At 35.7% G+C, this 22,856-nt stretch overlaps 3 protein-coding genes across 8 annotated transcripts; 2 read left to right on the plus strand and 1 right to left on the minus strand.

Annotated features, from left to right (window-relative positions):
* The first annotated feature begins 219 nt into the window (after positions 1–219).
* On the plus strand, positions 220–7,626 carry LOC147383601 (putative boron transporter 2). Of its 2 annotated transcripts, XM_086428992.1 has the most exons (12): positions 220–3,171; positions 3,547–3,629; positions 3,824–4,016; positions 4,159–4,297; positions 4,819–4,984; positions 5,080–5,246; positions 5,373–5,546; positions 5,669–5,764; positions 6,146–6,283; positions 6,392–6,711; positions 6,809–7,076; positions 7,165–7,612. In XM_086428992.1, exons 1-12 carry the CDS (start codon positions 3,068–3,070, stop codon positions 7,474–7,476), a joined length of 2,160 nt encoding a protein of 719 aa, XP_086285118.1. In that variant the 5' UTR covers positions 220–3,067; the 3' UTR covers positions 7,477–7,612. The 2 variants fall into 2 exon arrangements, with proteins under 2 accessions (XP_086285118.1, XP_086285117.1); XM_086428991.1 differs by lacking the exon at positions 220–3,171 and having other exon boundaries at positions 3,305–3,629; positions 7,162–7,626.
* A 2,921-nt stretch (positions 7,627–10,547) lies between these two features.
* Positions 10,548–13,711, plus strand: KCO5 (Ca2+ activated outward rectifying K+ channel 5). The gene is made up of 2 exons (XM_086428951.1): positions 10,548–11,643; positions 13,305–13,711. The coding sequence occupies exons 1-2, from the start codon at positions 10,619–10,621 to the stop codon at positions 13,447–13,449; spliced, it is 1,170 nt and encodes a 389-aa protein (XP_086285077.1). The 5' UTR covers positions 10,548–10,618; the 3' UTR covers positions 13,450–13,711.
* Positions 13,712–16,323: 2,612 nt separating this feature from the next.
* Positions 16,324–21,535, minus strand: LOC147383603 (Pseudouridine synthase family protein). 5 transcript variants are annotated; one of them, XM_086429279.1, is made up of 6 exons: positions 21,301–21,531; positions 21,085–21,193; positions 19,075–19,577; positions 18,359–18,421; positions 17,512–17,728; positions 16,324–16,842 (listed from the first exon to the last, which is right to left on the minus strand). In XM_086429279.1, coding segments are annotated over exons 1-6 (1,110 nt in total). In that variant the 5' UTR covers positions 21,517–21,531; the 3' UTR covers positions 16,324–16,840. The 5 variants fall into 5 exon arrangements, with proteins under 5 accessions (XP_086285405.1, XP_086285406.1, XP_086285407.1 ...); XM_086429280.1 differs by having other exon boundaries at positions 16,325–16,747; XM_086429281.1 differs by lacking the exon at positions 16,324–16,842 and adding an exon at positions 16,868–17,402.
* Positions 21,536–22,856: the final 1,321 nt, after the last annotated feature.

The raw sequence follows: 22,856 nt of genomic DNA on the forward strand, positions 1-22,856 counted from the left end.
TCAAACAATTGCTGTTGCAGTAACCATTCTAAGTGGATGATTCAAAGAGAAGTACTTCCATAAAAGGCTTCACATTTTGTTTTCTACACGTGTCGCATGATTAACATATGAGCATCAAACACAAGTAACATTCTTGTGAGCAAATATTTTCTCCTTCCAAGGTAGAGTCCTCAAAATCAACATAGATCATAGAGTAGAGGTTTAGTTCAATGTGGATCACTGGTCAACACTTTAGTTGAGTTGTATTGGGTGTTGACTTGGTTCTAGAAAAGCCCATGGATTCTAAATCTTGTTGCCAGGTGGCATAGTTAGAATCCACAAAACCCAAAATCTCTGACCATAATCCATGGGCCTACCACTTAGTAATATTGGTTGAGATTCTCACAATGATAGAAGTACCTTTATTGTCATGTTGGTTTGTCTTTGCCCTCAATGAGTCATGAACATGGTTTAATAAGAAGGTATGGTGCCAGACTAAATCATTTGAGTGCAACCCATCAAACCTTTATGATGAAAATGATCTTTCACAAAAAAAAAAGTTAGAGCTCCTCAATGCCTTAATATGGTGGACCTTCACCTCCTTTCACAATCTCTTAAATTAAGTACACATAAAACATGATGATTAGTGGGAAAAAAAAGGGTATATTTTTCTTTAGGGAGAAGTAAAGGCTTGTTTCGAATCAAAGAGTAAGGGATGAAAGTTGATAATTCACAAAAGTTGTTATATCTGCACTTGTTTGTAATTCACTTTAGAAAGTTGTAACTCTTAATGTAAACTTTCAGAAGATGAACTTTAGAAGTTGAGTCATGTGATAAATCGATGTGGCAAAACATAGGTGGTTTGTATGCGGCTGATGTGGCAAGGGTACAAAATCATAGATCTTTTTCTTCGGAATACACAAGGAAAAAAGATCCACGGTTATGTGCCCTTGCCACGTTAGTCGTGTACACACCACGTATGTTTTGCTGCTTCGATTTAGGTCATATTTAGCAAATTAGATTAATGATTTTTCATGATATCTTCAATAGAGAATTAATTGTCCCATATTTTCTTTAATTAATTGTTGGAAGTTCTTATGCCATAATATGGATTAGTGACGTCCAAATGAATAACTTTCCTATTTGTTTTGCTAGGCAAGCAAGATAGTTAGTTGTCAATATGAAAGTGGGTTCAATGGTGTTTGAATTAGATCCATTGATTGGACAATATATTCACAGAAAAAAAAATCAAATTTTTTACCTGACCAATAAAACAAGTACAATTAGAAAGAAAATCTAAAAAGAAGAAAAGATTAAAAACAAAATACAATCAAAGACGTGAACTTACTGATTTTATATGAATCAACATCTTGGGCAATTATTTTTAAAATATATATGTGGGTAAAATCAACAGGCCACTAAAAACCCTACACTTTTTGTCCTATGTGGGTAAGAAGTTTTGGAATGGGCTGATTTTTTGTGAGGATGATCTCTATGGTTCCATTTCGAAACTTATAACTCCAATTTACAAGTTGAAGAATCATGGACCATCCATTTTTTTGTAAATCACTTTTGATAGGATCAGAAATTTCAGAATGGGCTAGGCCATTACGAAACGTCTAACCCATATAGGACAGAAAGTGTGAATGTTTTTTGTTGGCCGACAATCCTTACTAAGGAATACTAAAGGAATTAGATCATGAAAGTGTGGTGTCTAATAAAAGTTACAATACCAAATGTTTGAATGGTGGTGGGAGAACAACCATAATCATCCCTTGTTGCTTTTCACATCACCGGAAGTGGAAGCTTTCACACTCAAAACATCTACAAAGTTTGAGATAAAATAACCTCCTCATTAAAGTTTAAAAAGAAAGATTAATGAGTGAAATTAATTAACAACCACTCTTTAGTATCATTTTATTATTTTGAATGGATATCTATATATTTTCTATTTTGATCACTCAAAATGTCTAACTTGGGGGGGCCCATCTAAGTTATTAATCAGACCAATTGAACCTAAATATTCATCTAAATATATTCATTTTGGGGTAGTCAGAATTAAAAGTGAGTCTCAAGAAATGTGAAATATATGGTGGTTTTACATTCATTTAATAAGACTGATTCTTAGTCAAGATGTCTTTTAGATGGGACCCATTGATCAGATTCTCAGATACATATTATAACTACCATGGTATGGTAGTAGTACCTACATTTTATACTTATAATGAAAAATATACTTATAGGAAAATACATTAATAAGCTAGACAGGAATTCCCAAGTTCAAGTTCCAAAGCCAGCTTGTTATGGATTGGCTCTCTCTCTCTCTCAGTATTCAAGTATTTGAGCTAGTAAGTTGTATTGTACATTCCCACTGCTTTGAATCTTCTTTTATATTTCTATTTTGTTTCTTTTAACTTTTGGATCCCTTTTCTTTGAGTTTCTACATTTGTTTTTGCTGTTGAGCACTAACAAGTGAGGAGTGGAGTTCCTCTAAGTCCCTTCAACTCACATTGTACTCTACATCAAATCTACAATCTCCTTTTCAAGCTTATATATTTGGATCCCTCAGAAGATCTGTGTATCCCTCCCCCCTCTCTCTCTGTCTGTCATCTTCACATTGTTTGTAGAAAGAACTTCAATGTAAGTACATGGGTTGGCTTGTCAAACTTTGAATCATCCAAAGCTCTTGTCAGTTTTAAACTTAATTTCTTGTCCTGTTTCTGTTAGTTGGGTTTGAAGGTTTATTTGTCCATTTGAAAAAGAGACTCTAGTCTTCTCTGTGGGATTGAATCATGTAATACTCTTGTAGTTTTTGATATTTGGTTGAACTATTTTACACAAATCTTGTTTTTCCTTATGGGTATCTTGCATTTCTATTGATTCATAAATTTTCTCTTCCACTTGAGACTTGAGTAGAGTTCAAGACTTTGGGTTCCTTATATTATATTGTGTTTTTGTGAACATCAAATCATGTAATTTATCTGGATATTAGTTTTCCAACCCCTCCAATGTTCTCTCTGTGTTTTAGTCCACTTGTTATTTCAAACCATTAGAGCAGGACACCCAATCGTCTGAAATTAAATAAACCATGGAGGAAACATTTGTACCCTTTCAAGGAATCAAGAATGACCTTAGAGCGAGGTTGGTGTGCTACAAGAAAGATTGGACTGGTGGTTTCAATGCAGGATTCAGGCATGCATTTGTTTATTTCCATGAAGAACATTTTATATTTACAAGTATCTAACCATGGTTTTAAAACTCGTTTTGACGTCTCGTCTCGTCCATGAATGAGACCGAGTAGTCTCGGACGCGATTTAAAAAAAAAAAAAAATGCCTTTGAATTAGAACAGACCATGTCTTTGAGATGACTTGTCAACTCATCTTGTTGGTGGACGATACCGACGAGTTGTCTCCGTCTCGGACGAGATTTAAAACCATGCATCTAACCATTTGATCATTGGAAGGCCATTAACTCACCACAGTATCTGATTTTTCCTTCAATTTATGCTTCCCTTATTGGTGAATTTTGATGATGTTAGCATGATAACATACTTAAATTAAATCCAGGATTTTGGCTCCAACGACATACATATTTTTTGCTTCAGCAATCCCAGTTATTTCGTTTGGCGAACAATTGGAGAGAGATACTGGTAAATCAAATTAACTTTTTTTCATAAATGGTAGCCAAGTTGATTGATATTGTAATTTTAATTTCTACGAAGTAGTAACTACTTTCTCATGATTTTAAGCTCGAATGAAAAACAAATCATTGGACGGAAAATGTTTAGTCCTTTGAGCACTGTTTCGAATGTTACGACATATACATCCCATGTGGTACTTGCAGATGGAGTTCTAACAGCAGTTCAAACATTAGCGTCTACTGCACTTTGCGGGATCATACACTCGATCATTGGAGGTCAACCTCTGCTGATTCTTGGAGTCGCAGAGCCCACCGTACTGATGTACACATTTATGTTTAACTTTGCTAAAGATAAATCTGATTTGGGCCCAAAGCTCTTTCTAGCTTGGACTGGATGGTATGCTATTTCCTCTTGTTTCATGGATTCATGCTTCTGATAAATTGTTTGTTTCTTTATCATCTTACAACACCTTTTGTGTTGAATTTTGGGTTTCCTCTTTGTGTTAAAGTAGAACTCATATGATCATTTGCATGGGCAGGGTATGCGTGTGGACCGCAATCTTGTTGTTCTTACTTGCTGTGTTAGGTGCCTGCTCCATTATCAATAGATTTACTCGTGTGGCAGGAGAATTATTTGGTCTGCTTATTGCCATGCTCTTCATGCAACAAGCTATCAAAGTAAGAATTATAGAAGGCCGTTTTTTGTGGGTGGTTATTATTGGAATTTGAACAAGAACATATTTTTGACATTTTTTATCCTTAAATGGCTGAGATCTTGAATCAAGATATAGTTGTTTAAGCTAGAATACTTTTACACGTCTCCCTCCTTTATTCTCAACTGGTGGTACCTTGATCTGAGGTCAATCGATAAGTATTGGCCACCCTACAATTGATCATACAAGTCCTCTATACGGGGAAGACGGTACTTGTTCTTAATGGTAATGTTGTGTTTCTTTTACACTACATTGCCAGTTTCAAGCTTGGATAACGGAGGAGAGTTGTGTCAGGTTGGCATTTGGTGTAAAAACTTTTCCATCTCCTAACATGAATCCTGACCTTTCATTTCATCCTAATCAAATTAAATGAAAAAAATTGTAAGACTGCCATAAGAGACTATACTTTATGGAGTTGAATGTTGGGAAATCAAGAAACAACATGTTCATATATTGTATTATTAATATCTGGATTTTAATTTCTAGGGACTCGTGGACGAGTTTCACATTCCCAAAAGAGAAAATCCAAGGCTAACAGAATTTATGCCTTCGTGGAGTTTCGCAAATGGAATGTTTGCTTTAGTTCTATCATTTGGTCTTCTATTCACAGCATTGAGAAGCCGAAAAGCACGGTCTTGGCGATATGGGTCTGGTAAGTATGAATAATTGAATTAAGAATATCTATGAACTCAATTAAGAAATCTTTCATCTTTTATGTGAAAATTTTAATCTTGATCACTTTCATAGGCTGGCTACGAGGTTTTGTAGCAGACTATGGTGTACCATTGATGGTCCTAGTTTGGACTGCTGTGTCCTACATACCGGCAAGTAGTGTTCCACATGGGATCCCACGACGCCTCTTCAGTCCGAATCCATGGTCACCTGGTGCTTATGAGAACTGGACTGTCATCAAGGCATGTCTCATTGATCTTTAAGCTTTTGGATGGCTTTTTATTGATACATTTCTATCTCTTCTGTTTTGATACATTATAGACTAATAGGATCAAGTATGGTTGACAGTTTTATATTTAAAATGACAGGACATGTTAAATGTGCCCATTATCTACATATTTGGAGCTTTTATTCCAGCCACGATGATCGCGGTGCTTTATTATTTTGACCATAGTGTTGCATCCCAACTTGCTCAGCAGAAAGAGTTCAATTTGAGAAAGCCGCCCTCGTTCCACTATGATTTACTTCTCTTAGGGTTCTTGGTATAGAAAGCACTCTTGTTTCCTACATGCCTTTCTTTTTACCAACTGGTATTTTTTTAATGGTGTGATATATGGTCATCCATCTCCACTTTTAAATTAAAATTCGTGTTTTTGGATTGCAGACAATATTGTGTGGTCTTATTGGAATCCCTCCATCAAATGGTGTCATCCCACAATCTCCAATGCATACGAAGAGTCTGGCTACTTTGAAGCATCAGGTAAGCTCCTTGTTTTTTCCCTTGCATATAGTAGCATAACTTAATTGTGCTCTCTGTCGTGACCATGGTACAATTCCAACAAATCCTCGACTACTATCTATATGGTTTGATCCCAAGGATATTTTCGTAATTTCACTGGTATTATGTAAAACCCTAGTTATGTTTACCCGGGGTGTATATTTCTTTTTTGGTAAAAGGGTGTAATCTGTAACTGTGAGTTTTCTCCTCATAGTGGAATTGGTGTGATTCTTGGACGTACCTCAATCTTGAGGGAACCATGTAAAATATTTGTGTTTTTATGTGTGATTGCATTTTGTTTCTTTCTTTTTTGTTCTCCATTGTTTCTATTTTCCTTAACATGTTACATATTTTACTCTCCAGTTACTTCGTAACCGGCTTGTGGCTATAGCACGCAAAAGTATGGGTAAGAACGCGAGCTTGGGACAACTGTATGGAAATATGCAAGAAGTTTATCAACAAATGCAGACTCCATTGATCTATCAGGAGCCATCAGCTCTAGTATGACATCTATTTATCTTGGGCTTGATTTATAAAAAAAATTGCTACTCTTTTTTTCTTTCTAAACCTTAAAACCATGATCGTGAAACATTTGATTTTCGTGAGTAGGGACTAAAAGAATTGAAAGAGTCAACACTTCAATTGGCTTCAAGCATGGGGAACATTGATGCCTCAGTCGATGAGACAATATTTGATGTCGAGAAGGAGATTGATGATTTGTTGCCTGTTGAGGTCAAAGAGCAACGACTTAGTAACTTTCTTCAAGCTACGATGGTTGGAGGTTGTGTGGCAGCTATGCCTTTCCTTAAAATGATTCCAACGTCCGTACTTTGGGGATACTTCGCCTTTATGGCCATTGAAAGTTTACCCGGAAACCAGTTTTGGGAGAGAATTCTACTACTCTTCACTGCTCCGAGCAGAAGATATAGGTAACTTCAACTCTCAATTTGCCCTTTTTTACTACAATTCTTGTCTCAACCTTTCCACTTGGCTTCTAAAGAATATAACTGAATTTCTTTGTTGCAGAGTGCTTGAGGAATACCACGCCACCTTTGTTGAAACTGTGCCTTTCAAGACGATTGCGACTTTTACAATTTTTCAGACAACTTACTTGCTTATGTGTTTTGGGATAACTTGGATTCCTTTAGCAGGGGTTCTCTTCCCTTCATTGATCATGCTATTGGTTCCTCTTAGACAATATCTTCTACCCAAGTTTTTCAAAGGGGCACACCTTCAAGATTTAGATGCTGCGGAGTATGAAGAGTCACCAGCTTTACCATTCAATCACACATGTGTAAGCTCTCTTAGTAATACCGTGTTAAGGTTGATGGTCTGTTCAATTTAGTTTATACTCCTTGCATGTTTGATGTGTTCTTAAGCAGGAAGGAGAGACAAGTATGAGTGCTACTTTTGCTGAGGATGGAGAGATTTTGGACGAGATGATTACTCGAAGTAGGGGTGAGATTCGGCGTATATGTAGTCCCAAGGTAACAAGTTATATTTCAACCCCAGTGAAAGATCCAAAATGCCTTCAAAGCCCGCGGTACTCAGAAAAAGCATTCAGTCCTCATGTAAGTGAACTAAGAGGGGAGCGAAGTCCTCAGCTTGGTGGAAGAGGGTTCCTCAGTCCGAGGATCGGAGAAGTGAAACCATCTAATTTGGGAAAAAATGCTCGAGACTCAACTTTGAATTAGCAAGTGTTGTGGTGAGTTTAGCAAGTGTGGTTCTATTGTGAGTATGTATTTGTTAATTTGCATTGGATTCATGATGTGAGATGACATTGTTGTAAAACATTGTGTCTTTTTCTCTTGTTTATCCAAAGGCGTCTGTAAAAATCATAGAAATACCATTGCAATATTTTTCTATTTGGAGTATTTTATGTCTTTCATGTTAACTTTTTAGACACTACCACCGTGCTATCTGATGTGTGAATGGGGGAATTTCTTATCACTAAAAAACTATTATTTATCATGGGTTGAATACAGTAAGTAAAGAAAAAGAAGACCATGTTCTCAACATGTAACGAGGGAAGGTACGTAAGATTTGGTAAATTTGGGGGTCCAACTCAAAATCAATTGACAATGAGCGGAGAGGCCCAAGAGCTTAGAAGGAGAGAGACAATTGTGTACGATATGGGACTAAACTCAACACGCCCCGCACGTCTGGGCCGGATTGGACCAAAGTATGCGGAGATATGAACTGAGTGTCGTGGAGGAGAGAAAGGTCCGCTCTAATACCATGATAAATTTGGAGGTCCAACTCAAAACCAATTGGCCATGAGTGGAGAGGCCCAGGAGCATATAACGAGAGAGACAAAGCAATTTGTGTCCAATGTGGGACTAAACTCAACAAGATTTAAGTAGTGAATGTATCATGGTAACAGATATATTTTGGAGCCCCTTGCATGAAAATGGTGTTTGGGTAGGTTTTAACGATCAAACGTGCTGTCATCTTCATAACTTCTGCTGAAATGCAGTAAACTATCTTGACTTTCAAGTGACCTGCACTGTTTTTTTTCTTTTTGTTGACAAGAACTGTTTTTTCATGAATGAATGCCTCAACAGGAAGATTATCCTCACAAAAAAATCAATTCCTTCTGAACTTGTGACTTGTAAGTCAAAATAATGGTTTATTTTTAGGGGATGTTATACTAGTAGTCATCGATGCTTTAGATGAGATTATGAGTTGGTATCCCGCCTTCCCATATCTATTTCCATTAACCCGATCCATGTTTAAGCATCATAACATATAATCATTTGCTCTACCAAAAGTATTTTTTGAATGAATCATGGATTAATAGAAATTTGACTCAATCATTCTAAACTATCAAGCTTGTTGTAGAAGTGTTGTTATTGCAGAGATTCATCATTGTCAAAAACCACTCTTCGGAAGCCGACAAGAAAGTATGCATTTGGAGAACCAAATTAAGCTCAAAAGTGGTGGTTGGAACAGTGATGCAAGAAAGTAGAGGCCATGGTTCACTCACATTACCCATACATATACAAAAGGATTGAAATGATCTATGCTCTTACTTTTGAAATATTATTGTGGAAACTTCGGATAAATCGCTCAATGTGAAAGTAACTAAAGTTACACCATGATTTGAGTGAACTTAGGACATGGTAGCAGACCATGGCCATGTACTTGCATGTGTAGGGTCTGCTAGTAAAGCTGAGACTAACCATAGATACTTTTCATCGAGATACGAGTGAAAAAAGCATCTATGGTTCCTACACACTTTCACGTCAGGATGTGTGATATGACGTACAATCTTGAGGTCACTCCAGCACGACTCATTTTCATTTTTCTTGGCCTTTCCAGTAATTCATCCCAACATCCCATCTCTACTACCATGCTTATTATGTGAATATGTCTCTTGATTGTCTAATATTTAGCTCCATAAGGCATGTTTGGTCCCTATTATTGTCTTATAAATATTTTTCTTCATTTTATAGGGATGAATAAATCACATAACACTTCATGTCATAAGACCTTGATATGAACCTCAAAGAAACAAAAAACAAAAAAAAAAGTTATTTTTCACCGTTGAATTTTAATTTCAAATTTTGGTGTTAGATTGCCAATGTGACAATCCATGTGGACCCAACGACCCATTTTAATTTAAAATTAAAATTTGTGAGTAGAGGGCGTGTGGGCAGGAGAGAGAAATTTTATCTCTTATTGCTTACCACATGTCAAATGGCTGTTGGGCTGTGAGCAAAAAATGCTCCGTAGACGTATAATCACAGTTGTCAATTGAGCCCATTTTGGCCCACTAGCCAAAACCGAAAAAAACAAGGGTTAAGACCTTCATATTGAGCCCACAAGTGCTCGACTCAGCCCAACCCACTTACCATATAGATGTGTTCATAATATTATAGATGAATGTTTTTGTATTTAAACTTAAGTAATAGTAAAATGTATTTTATTATTACAATTTAAGTCTCATCTGTACTCAATATAAGCTAAATAAAGCACCAATTTCAAATTTGATTGGTTAATCTAAACACATACATAAAAATATAATTATTATTAAAAATATTAAATTCCACAGTTTTAATTATTGTTTTTTGGCCCAAGCCGGGAGTCCAATCCGAACAGGTTTGGGCCAGGCCTGATCTAGGATAGAGCCCGCCTTTTTAGGACTAGGTTCCGGGCCCAAACCCACACGTTGATAGCCCAGTTATAGTCATAGGTCCGTCCAACAACAAAAGATGATGACCTGGAAAACTTCGGTAGGCGGTTGTCAGTTTTGAATTGTAAAGCAAAGTGAGACAGATTGCCTAGGTAGCCTGTCAGATTCTGCCACGTTTCACATTCGAATTGGCCAGGGACCTTCCAATTATTCTTTTCTAATAAAAAATTTCCATGCATAAAGACGTGTAATGTTTGGCACCGCACACGTGCCTAGTTGTAAGCACGTGCGTCCGTCTTCAATTACCGAAAGTTACTGAACGAAAATATCGTCACGTATCGCCGTATCTACCTCCTCTGACGACTTTAACAGTCTTTATCTGACCCACCAATGCTCATAGCAATATAGCTACGAGTCGTGCTGGGGTGACACAAAAGGAGACACAAAGGTGACACAATGACGTGGTGTCGTGCATATTACCGTAGATTCTTTTCCATGAGATACGAGTAAAAAGAATCTAAGGTTATGTACGTGCCACCACATCATTTGTGTATCCGTTAGTGTCATCCCAGCATTTTCCTTATAGGCTACAGTATTTAATTGCTGCGGTTGCGTGTCTTTATCTTCCTCGGTTCTTCGCAGATAACAAAGCAAAGATTCTAGATGCTCTCTCGCTCTTTCTCTTGTTTTTTATTTTTTTAATGGAAAGAGAGCCATTTCTCGCCTCCCCAACAGAAACCCATCTTCTCCAAGATGAAGAAATCTCATTAAGGATTCGTCAATCCCTGAAAAACCAAGTTATTTTCGAAGAAATCGAAGACCCATTTACAGATTTAGTCTCTCAATCTTCACAGAATCTTGAAGGACCTTCAAGGGTGTTCGAACTACCAAATGGTCGTAAAAAAACTGGTCTCCATCGCTCAAAGACTGCTCCAGCCATGACAGTCATGTCAGACCTTCAACAAAACTCAACCCAGATGGAAAAATCGAAATTTGAGTCCAATTCTGTTATCAGACAAGCTTTTCTTCTACTACTGTTTTATTTATCACTTGGTGTTGTAATTTATTCGTTTAATCGAGAGGATTTCTCTGGAGTTGAGACTCATCCAGTTGTTGATGCTCTTTACTTCTGTATAGTCACTATGTGTACAATTGGGTATGGAGATATTGCTCCTCTAACACCAGCAACCAAGATGTTTGCTTGTGTGTTTGTGTTGGTGGGTTTTGGATTTATAGACATATTGTTAGGCGGGGTGGTAAATTATGTCCTGGATTTGCAGGAAAATATCATATTGACAAGTATTCGAGTCGGCAAAAGAAATGGCAAATTCTCTGCTAAGAACTACATTTTTGATGTAGAAAAGGGCAGAATGAGGATAAGAATGAAGGTGGGATTGGCACTTGGGACCGTCGTATTGTGTATCGGAACAGGGATTATGTTCTTGTATTTTGTGGAGAAATTGGATTTGGTTGATTCGGTTTATTTATCGGTTATGTCCGTTACAACCGTTGGGTATGGTGATAGAGCCTTCGAGACATTGCCAGGGCGGTTGTTTGCTTCAGTTTGGCTTTTGTTCTCGACCCTGGCAGTGGCACGGGCGTTTTTGTACTTGGCAGAGGCAAGAATTGATAAGAGACATAGGAGAATTACAAAATGGGTATTGCATCGTGACATGACTGTGCAAGATTTGCTTGAGGCCGATGTCAATAACCATGGTTTCATAAGGTTGGGTGTTCTAATTTTTTTTTAGTTCTGTCTTTTCATCGCGAATGATAATTCTGATAAGATAGCTAGTCAATGAAATTAGAGAAGATTAGTAATTTATTTAGTAGTTTAAGCAATCCATATAATTCCATTGGGAGCTTTTGCAACTTTTGGCTCCTGATTTTAATTAGGTAAACTTAGAACTCTTAAATTGTTATTGGTTATTGTTAATTAGTGTTATTTAGATTTCATGGGTTCTTGTTATTTCATCTTAAAGAGTGGTTTGGGTTTTTAATTGTGTTTCAGTGTTAGTACTTGTTGATGTAGTGTCAAAGTGCCATGTTAGGATTTATTGCTAGATCTTTTCAATGTACATTGGTAGCACACATAGGTGTAGAATGTAGTGAGTGTTAAAGGAAATTCTAACCTTAAGAGGATCATAAAAAATAAATTTGCCCCATAAATATTCAGTTATCTAGTATCAACAGGTAAATATATCAAAACTCATGTTGCCGTGTGAGGCAAGATGCAGAGGAAAGCCTGTACATTGTGGTACTTGATTTGTTAAATTAAGTAGAACCCCTTTTCTTCTTCTAGCAAAGATGGGACGAGTAGTCTGTGGTTGATCATATAGACATTCCCCATTAATCAAGGAACATTTGATCCGCATCATGTGTTTTTCTTCAAATGTCCTCAATGAGAACGTCTTATTGTCTATTGTTGAATCATTCCTATTTTAGCAACAGAACAATGGCTTAAAACAATTTATTAGCAACTTGGAGACAGTACTCATAATTTCTTCATTATATATGCCTATCTTATTGGCAAGGTTTAAAATCTTGGATGGGGCGTAGGTGGCTCAGTCAATTCTTCTCTGTATTGAGGGATAATGACATCCGACTTGCTCAGATGAGCAACTTGTATGTTTCATGCCACTGCTTATAAATTTGAAGATTATTAGGCCTAGTCTGGTATTCAGTGTCATCAGACACAACTGAGCTGGTAATGAGTCGTACCCGTTTTGATATCTGACCGTGTTGCACACCAAGGTTGAACCTTTGGTCGTTTCCTTGACTTTTTCTCTGATCTCTTTTAAGCACAACATTATTACTTTGAATGATGTCATCTGCCGTGTACTTATCTGCGAAATGAGGACCATAATTGGAAAACGAAGTCATTTGCATAATGTGGATGGTCTACTGATGACAAAGAACATAAGGGGGTCTTGGATCAGATCATGGATTCCATGGTAAAAGATTCAATCAAATTGGATGATTGTATATTTTTGTTATCCGGTCAAGAGTGTTATCTTTTGACTAGTGGCATGTGGATCAAGTGTCGAACATGAAGGAACTAACCCAAGTTACTAAACTACACAAGATCCTCCACTCTCTTAATGTTAATTCATTTGGGAGAAAAATTAGGAAAAACTGGTTCTTCTTGTTATGTCGTGCCATGATGTGTTGTGTAGGTAACACTACCATCCAATAGATAGGATGGTCTCTAAAATTTTGCATTTTTCAGTGTCTGCAATAGATTTGATGAATATGTCTACATACGGTATATTGTCTGATTTGTTGAGCATGGCATGTATGAGAACATCAATAGAGAGTTGTATTTGCTATTTAAGTTTACTAAAGAAAAGCATTTAATTCTGAACTCATCTACTTTTTATTGTTCAGTAAATCAGACTACGTCGTATTCAAGCTCAAAGAGATGGGAAAGGTTGGCGAGAAAGATATATTGCAGATTTGTAACCAGTTCGCCAAGCTTGACCCCAACAACTCTGGGAAAATAACGCTCCCCGATCTCTTTCACCGTAGATGACTGCCTTAAACGGAACACAAAGTGTCTCCATATCCTTTCCACGGAGTATGCAAATCATTTTTTACAGTCTAAAAAGTTGTATGTGGGTACATAGAATGAATGGATGATGTTATTATTTTATATAGATGTATAACTTATTTGTTTTATCAAATTTTGCTATGGATGAAACGAATTAAATTCATTACACGAAGCTTTTGGCTTCCGTCAAATGTAAATTATGGATGTGAGGAATGCAAATTTTTCTTTTTTCGGTTTGAGGAAATTTTCTCTTAATTTTGGACTTTGGGATAAGCTCACTTATTGGAACTTGAGTGGTTACGTATGGTCGTTTAGCGAGGCTTTAAGTCCTCTCTAAACTCCTTACAGGCCTATCACTCAACGCATTGTAGAACTTGCATTTCTATTAGAGTTTTAAAAGATGGGTAAATTCCCAAATAATAATAAAAGTTTTTTATATTTCTAAAGTATTGTTGATGTTGATAAAGTTATCACATAAAGTTGACAATTTGATAATATTTTATTGATATTATATGGTAATTGTGTCAACCCATGTAACACTTTTAATATTTTTAAAATTTTCAATAATTATTTGGAAATTTATCATTAAAAGATTAACAACTATTATGAAACTCTTGTAACAAAAAAATATTACAAAAATGGGTCAGGGGGCCATTGTTTACATCTCTATAGACTATAATAATCTTAATAACGTATAAAAGAGACAAAAGTCTGCATCTATTTAATGGATCAATTAAGTGGGTGGGCAAAAAGACATCCCATAACCCCACCCAATGTCTTCACCACTTCATATGTGTATAATTGCAACTCATCAATCTCTCTCTCTCTCTCTCTCTCTCTCTCCATGGTTCAAATGTTGGGTCTCCCAATATACCATCTATCTTAGGATTTTTATTACCACATCAACGTTTATTTATAACACACCAAGCAAATAACTTTAGGAACTTCTTTTCTTTCTTAACCACATCAACTTTTATTTATAACACACCAAGCAAATAACTTTAGGAACTTCTTTTCTTTCTTAACCACTCTTTGGATCTGAATTATTGCATGGAATACATTTGAATAATGATGTTTTGACGCTCCCATCATAGAACTGTAGATCTTTTGTCCTTATGATTCTATGTATCCTAGGGCAAATGATCTGTGTTTCTGTGATGAGAGCGTCAAATTATCACGACTAAATATATTTTCAAGTGAATATGAATTTCTTTCCAAAAATGAATTAATATCATTTGATTGCACATAGGAAAATGTCAAAAGAAAAGGAAAAAAGTAGGATGTAGGAAAATCATTTCCAATGGGGCTTGTCGGGTTCGTTCATTTTCCAAGAAAAATATGCATTCCTAGGCCTGAAATTGATACTTTTCGGGGAAAATCATTTTTCCATCCATTTCAATGAGCAATCAATCATACAAGCTCTTTAGACTTTATAGCTTGTTGGAGAAGAAAGGTGATTGTGATGTTCTGTATTAATTGGCATTATTTTAGTGGTACAATAAAAATTTAATATTCCTAAGGAAACAAGATCTCATATGTAATGATCAATATAGCAGACTTATTGGAGGGCTCCTTTGAATATTCTCAAAAAATGTCAAAATGGCTGCCTTCACTAACATAACATTACTTTAAGATCCTTAAAGTAGAGCAAATTTCAAACTTTCTATCAATTGAGAGTTTTGATTAAGTGAGATTGAAGCCAATTTTTGAAACTGACCCAACCAATATAGCTTTTTCTTCTATCTATTATTGTAAGGTAGATAATGGATCTTACCAACTTTCCCATCTCTCTTAATAACCATCCTTCTATGAGGCCACTTGGATGACATATTATATTTGACAATTTAATAATTAATAATACTTAAGTTACATTTTATTTTAAATAACAATTATTATTATAATTGATGATTTTGAAGTTTATTTGCATTTTCAAAATTTTGTTGAGGTAACTATAATAATAATTGAGATGAGTCTCTCGTGCGGTGACATGAGGTGCAAAAAGGGAAAAGAAAAAAAACAAACACCATTACAATTGTTGTGAGGGTAAAAATGTAATCTTATTCAGAAATAGAAAATCCCCTAATTCACTAGGGAATATCTATTTTTAAATAATGATAGATTTAATAGAAAATCCTAAATTGTTTGTCCTTTCTTTTAGGGTTTGACTTTTGTATAAAAGTTACTGAGTAAAAAAAAAAAAAAGGAAAAATGGAAGGGAGACTCGGTTTTGTAGATCTTATAATGACTTTAAGAATAGTGGATTGAATCTTCAGAAGTCGAGGAAATAGTCTGAATTTTAGATGAATGTTGTGAACAAATCTTGTGCTTTATTTTCTCTTTTTTTTTCATTTTCTTTGATTATTTTTATATGTGTTTTTTCATCATTAGTGTGTATAAAAAAATAATAAAAATTAATCGTTAGGGATAAATCTCGAAGAATCGACGACATCCAAAATTTTACCTCTACAATTGCCAGTAATTAACTTCAATAGAAAATAAAAATACTAAGGTTTTAATAACCAGACATTTAAAACTATTTGTTTTCTCAAAATTTATATTTACAGTTTACCTCGCCAATCCAAGTGAGAAAAAAAAAAAAAAAAAAAGCGATTAACCATTCATCAATCTGTGAAAACAAAACAGTCAATAATAATTGTTCTTTTCGCATCATTAATTAATGTTCAAACAAACAAAATGTATTAAAGGTGCAAACTTCCTAAATTGGTTAAAGGTGCCAAATCTAATGAGCCAAAAAGATATCCAACTAAAATGCGTTTAGGAGATTCTAAGGTTTAGTAGATGTCAAACAATAAAATCAAAATATTAATTAAACATAGAATTTATGTATTTTCTGATTTTTTCTGTTTGGAGACACTTAAAAGAGTTAACAAAAATATGATAAAAAAGAGCAAATCCTACAAGAAAGGTTAAGAAAAGTAAAATAAAAAGAGAAGCCATAGACATGTAATTTATGTTATATTTAGAGCCGTGTTGGAGTGACCTCAAGATTGCACCTCATATCGCACATCATGACATGAAAGTGTGTAGGAACCATAGATGCTTTTTGACTCATATCTCGATGAAAACATCTATTGTTGCTACACACTTCCATGTCATGGTGTGCGATATGAGGTTCAAGCTTGAGGTTACTTCAGCATTATTCTTATATTTATTTCATGATCCTCCCCCACCCCTCACCTTCCTTGCCATTCAGTGAGGCCTCCATGAAAAGAGTTCTTCGTGTTGTCTTCCTTGGTAATTGTACTTCATTTCAACTCTTCTGCTTCAGAACAACATTAAAAGCTCAGCAGTGAAAGAGCCAGAAATGAGAAGACATGGACTTGGACTGTGAGTAGCTCTTGAAGGATGGAAATTCTGCAACGAAGCTCCCGAACCAAAAGTCCAAAGGCACGAGCTATGTTATCATTTTGTTTTTTTCTCTTTAAAAGAATGCTTGAAAACCCCATATGATTTCATCTTCTTCGTCTTATTTCAGAGCAAGTAAATTAAATGAAAAATGAAATTCTTCATTTATTTTTAGTGATTATAGTTTTAGTGTTGGACCTCGATGATCAATAATTTAACCAAAGGCACTAACTTGCTAAGTTAGTAAAATCTATTGAGAGTTAATACAAGCATGTGTCCTTATCCATGTGGCATGATATAAGTGAAAAAAAAAAGTGATTCTAAGCTTATAGAAGCTAAATATATGATCGACAATATCGGATGGAAGGATTGGTGAGATGGCCAAGACCACACCTCAAGAAGCAGAGGCCTAGAGTTTGAATCTCCCTTAGGGGCCACACTCGGGGATTCATCCCAAAAATTACTGGTGCGTGTGGGGGGAGGGGACTGCACATGCCCCAAGGGTTAGTCAGGTGCTTTAAGAGGCCCGGATACCTCGGTTCAAAAAAAAAAGAGTTGTACTCCATTTCCTGTACAAGTGTTTGCATCAATGTCCGTATTGGGGCACTCAAGCTTTCTTTGATTAATTTTTATGGAGAGAAAAACAACCAGGAGAATCTTAATAGAATGGAAGCTTACATTTGCTTATAGTACGATGTCTACCAAAACTTGTTGAGGGACAACCTGGGGGAGGCTGTAGTAGCTCTTCATTGTACTTAACAGACATGAGACAGAGTCCATGTGGTGGGGCAGGTAAAGTGTATTTTGCAAGTTCTTTACGATCTCGAGAAGCCAAAATCAGTGGGACAATATCAGGGGAAGCTGCCTCCTTTCCTACTTGAACCAATAAAGCTACCTGCAAAGTAAAACAATTAGAAAATGTTTCAATGGTTTTTTACCATGTTTCGCACATGAACATGAACTTTTACTATATTCATATAGTTTCTCAAAAGTAGTAGAATTAGTACTGCATTGGAAGCTACCATCAACTTGATCTGAACACGGGTCAAGAGCAACTCCAACCAGGCTTCAAAATGAAGATTTTGTTTCTATATCACTGTTCACGTCTTCATATATAGAGCCGAGAGAGAATTTTTGAAGCCCAATCTCTATCACTGTTTACCTTTTTTAAATACCTATTATATCCCCATTTTTTTCATAAATGCCAATTTTGATCTTTTTTTCATTTATCATATTTTAAATACCATTTTTGTCCTCATCCTATTATATTCCACTTTTATTTTTGTGAGTGAGAGAGTAGTGTTTTAGACAATGAAAGTGATTTGAAGATGGGGCTGGTAAGAGTTCAAAAGTGGTTCAGAGTCTTCAAAATGAACAAGATGCCAACTAAAAAAAAAATTGAAGCCTTGGGTTGGAGTTGCTCTAATGCAACGTAGATGGATTCAATTATAATTATAATAATCTTCAATTAACATTGAGCTTCAGTTCTATACTACATTCGGAAAGATAAGAAAGAATGTATTACCATGTTGCGAACTTGTCGGTATAAGAAACCAGAACCTTCAACCTCAAGTTGCAGAAGAGCTCCCTGGCCAATAATACAATGTATTAGTCGAAAAACATCATGATAAACTCGGGAACAAAAAGGTAAACTAATAAGAGGAAATACATAATGGGGTCTAAGGGTCTATCTTTCCACACAATCAATGGATGCATCCATTGATCTGGGAGCATCTCTTGACTTGACCCAAATAACTCACAGAGTTGTTCTAACCATCTGATCAATCGCTATTTTTTTTTTTGGATAGGTAAATGCAAATTAAATTGAATGTGGTCGAAATGACAAACAAGAAAGAGTACAAAGACAACAGACAAGCCCAAAAGCAACTAAGACAACCTACAAACCCAGTCTCATCTCCCCATGAAGAACACTCCTTTGAACTCATAAAAAATTTACACTAAGAAAATAAAAAACCTTTGATTGACACTAATATTTCAAAGAGGTTTCCTTCCCATCGAAGACTCGACGGATAGGTCATAAAAACATCTCCAACTCTCCATAAAAAACTCATAAACGGATTCTTAGGATTGCCTATTTGATGTGACTATGGAGGTATGGCTCCTCCAAGAGGTGGCTTATTGTTTGAACTTTGAGCCACCTTGGTCAAGGCACACGGACATTCATTGGCATTACAAGTGTTTAGTCTCCAACATGGGTTAGCATGGGCCCTTGAAAATTACCATTTCAATGACATCAAACCGGAAAATATGCTTTACAGGATCTGGTGTTCGACCTTCGTTTGATGCATTAACAAAAGCAGAGAAGTTGTGTTTTCCAACAAAATACTTTGCAGCTTCCTTCATAGCTATGACATTGAGTCTATAACCACAATGGTATGCATATAGATGCTGAAATGGATCCATCACTGAGCCGTTATATATCTTGTAGTGATAAATCTTGCTCTTTGCAGAAAAACGAGCATGGAATTCAGGTAGTACCGGACTAATTTCTCTCACTCGGATATCAGAAGGAAGAAGACCATTTAGTGCTGCATGAATGCTTTCCAATATTTCATAGTTGAAAGGTGTAACAAAGTGTGCCACCTGACCCCAGGCATGAACTCCAGTGTCTGTCCTACTCGCACCAACCAAACAAAGTTCCTTGCGTTCTAGCTTTGTTGCTCGTGTTAGTGCTTTTTCCAAGGTGCACTGCACGGTTGGTGGTGATTGCTGGTACTGCCAACCTAACAAATAGCACACAACATCTTAGCAATCAGAGTTGATGGAAAAATAATGACCAAGACTAAAGTACACTTAGGATGGTGGGCATCTTTGAAGTCTAGATGACCCAAAAGAAAGGTGAATAGTCATGGAAAGGAGAAAGAAGTTACCAAGAGCAATATAAGGTTCACTAAGCTTTGGAGGAGGTGGAATAATTCACAATCAAGCTATCCATTCAACTGCTGAAAGATACTGATGAATCATGGATCAGAGTGGAACAAACCCAACACTATCTCAAGGAAATAATAGAGAATCAAGAGGTTTCTAGAAGAACCTATGCAGATCAAAAGTGGCTTAGGTTCCCAAGCCTCTAGAATCCTTTTGAGGCTTCTAGATAAAATCAAAATTTGGTAAAATCACCTAGTTCGTTGTAGAATATACTATGCTTATTTCTTCCCCATTTTTCTTTCTTATCGATGGCATAAACACCATATTTAAGGCTATTCATTGAAACAGGATTTGATACAAGAGTTTGTTCCAATAGGGTTTCTTCTTTTGCAAGTGGAAGGTTAGTCCCGTAAACTAAAACAGAGGTTCAATGCAATTGAACATTACTTTGATATAACGGATTTCCCAATACAACTCAACATCATAGTGAATTGAGGAAGACGAAAAAGACATGAATTTTTTTGGTCTAAAAATGGATAAGTAGAGCAACTAAACTAAGGAATAGCATTAAAGGTACCATTCCGTCTAAATGAGTGAGATCAGGTTGGCGAAGAGAGAAATATCCAAACAAAAAAAAAATAACATTTGTGAACTCAATAGGAAGCCAGTGATGAAAAAAGTTGCATGAAGATTTATAAAAATAATTTAACGGGTGAATTCCTAATAGAAAACCAATTTTTTTTTCAACTAACCATGATGAAATTAGTGAGGGCAGCTCGTATAGTAGCCCTCAAAGATTCAAAAAGAAGAAGAAGGGATCAATTGAGTTGAAGGGTATATAACTTCAATTACCCAATATCTTGTACTATAAATCAGTAGCAAAAGAAGTAATAATTCAGAAATGAACAACACGGCCCATGTTGCAAGAACAAATTAAGTTACCATTTTATAGACGTAATTGCCAAAATTATGGGAAAATTTATCATAAATCAGTTTTACTAATTCTACTTGTTTTTGTTTTAAGTCCTACCCATCAACCAAAAAATACTGCTAGAAATCGGCAAGAGAAGTGACAAGCCTGGTCTCCAAAACAATTTATACCATTCTATAGGGCTGATTTGCCAATTTTATGGGAAGATTGTCATAGGCAACTCATCCTAGTTCTTAATTCTCAGTATTTAGTCCTACCCATTAACCAAATACCCACAAAAATAGACTATTTTTCCGTAAGATTGCCTAAGAACCCATGACACAAAAGTTCTTTATTAGTGTCATTTATAACTATATATGGCATAAAATTGTACCATAAATTAAGAATAAATTAGGAAATTTTAATATATATATATATATAGAAAGACCAACCTGAAAATTGAGTGCCATCATATGCGATAACCATACGCCACTTATAGCAAGGAAGAGTGGGCTTCAAGAGGTTAGGGTTCTCTGTACCACCACCACCATCACCAGGATTCTGTAAAAATTAAATAAAAAATAATTTAAAAAAATCAAAGAATGTATACCACATCAATGACAAAATGTGTGTGTGTGAGAGAGAGAGAGAGAGACAGAGACAGAGACCGAGTTATTATTTGAAGGAAGAATTGAAGTTAGAGAGCGAAGGCCAGCGATAGCGTAGCCCATCTCAACTCTTTCTCTGTTACTCTCTATGAGTGATAATGAAAACCAGTGACTGGATATCGTATAACTCATCTGAAATACACGGGCGAGTCTGGCGATTGACTCGTCCTTTCTTACAATTTCTTTTAGATTATTGGGTAAGTCTCTAAAATGCATATTTATTTATCAAAATGACTCTAACTGTATTATAAATGTGGAGGTGGGGGTATTTGAGGGATCCAAAATTTGGCAGACCACATTTACTCGGCCTTCTTTCATTATATTTGTGATTTAACATATTAATCAAGAAGATTTGATAATAACATAATATAATGATATTTTTGGAATTTTAAAAAAATAACTAATTTATGTATATGGTCATGTGATTATAATTTTATGACTTAAAAAAAAAAAAAAAGATCGTGTGTCAAACCCCTTCTACATCATGGTTTTAAATCTCGTCCGAGATCGAGATGACTCATCCGATATGACTTTGTATCGTTCACCAACGAGACAGATAGACAAACCGAACGTATCGGACAAGATTTAAAATTATAGTTCATTTTTCTCATTGTTATCTATACTAATAGGTGGTATGTGCAAATGCTCTTGTAATAAAAAAAGAAAAAAAAATAGGATTTATGTAAGAGATCCTTAAGCTCATCCACGATATTGATGACTCGAGTGAGTCATTTTGATTTTGGATGAAATTAAGCAATTGACTCATCTGAGAGCCAAGTTAGCTCTATGGCAATTTATCGACTTTTGAGAAAGTTAGATCCATACTCATTGTCTATCTATTTTCGCGAAATGCGCACTAATAAATACGCGATTATTGAGAAAAAATAAATTCACTCAAATACTCATTATTATTTGTTCCTAGTAGGTAGTGATTTTTTAGAATATGGAGTGGGGGGTTGGGGGGGGGGGGGGGGAGAGAGAGAGCGTTGGTCCAAATTTTATTCTTATTTAAATCATAGTCGTACAACTTAAAACATGTAGTCAAACTATTGGGTTTCAAAACTTATCCGAGATCGAGATGTATTGCCCGAGTCATCTCAGTATTGCCTAGCAATAAGACGAACAAACAAGTCAATATATCATACGAGATTTAAAACCCAACGTTCATTTTTTCTTATTGTTGATTGAGACATCTCAAACGTATCGAAAAACTCGTCCGAGATGAGAAACCAAAATGAGTTTTAAAACCATTGTAAACATAAGATGTTCATCATAAAACCTCAATGCTACGTTATTTGAAGTCATCACCATTCTTTTTTAAAAATGAGTGTGAATGGACACCTGAAATAATTTTAAAATTGATTTATCATTGTAGTGACTCTCATATATGAATAAGAGCATGGCCTATCTAAGATTTAAATAGAAAGGTCCGATTAAAGGATGAGGAAGGTGTTAGACACCTCATTCTCTCCACCAAAAGTGGGTTACTTTGAAACTTTGTCAATCTTTTGAAAGAAATTAATAAAGTTAAAAATGCATATTTAAAGGTGGTGTGT

This window comes from Akebia trifoliata, chromosome 16 (genome assembly GCF_017979445.1).
Source record: "Akebia trifoliata isolate Shusen 1 chromosome 16, ASM1797944v1, whole genome shotgun sequence".
NCBI lineage: Eukaryota > Viridiplantae > Streptophyta > Magnoliopsida > Ranunculales > Lardizabalaceae > Akebia > Akebia trifoliata.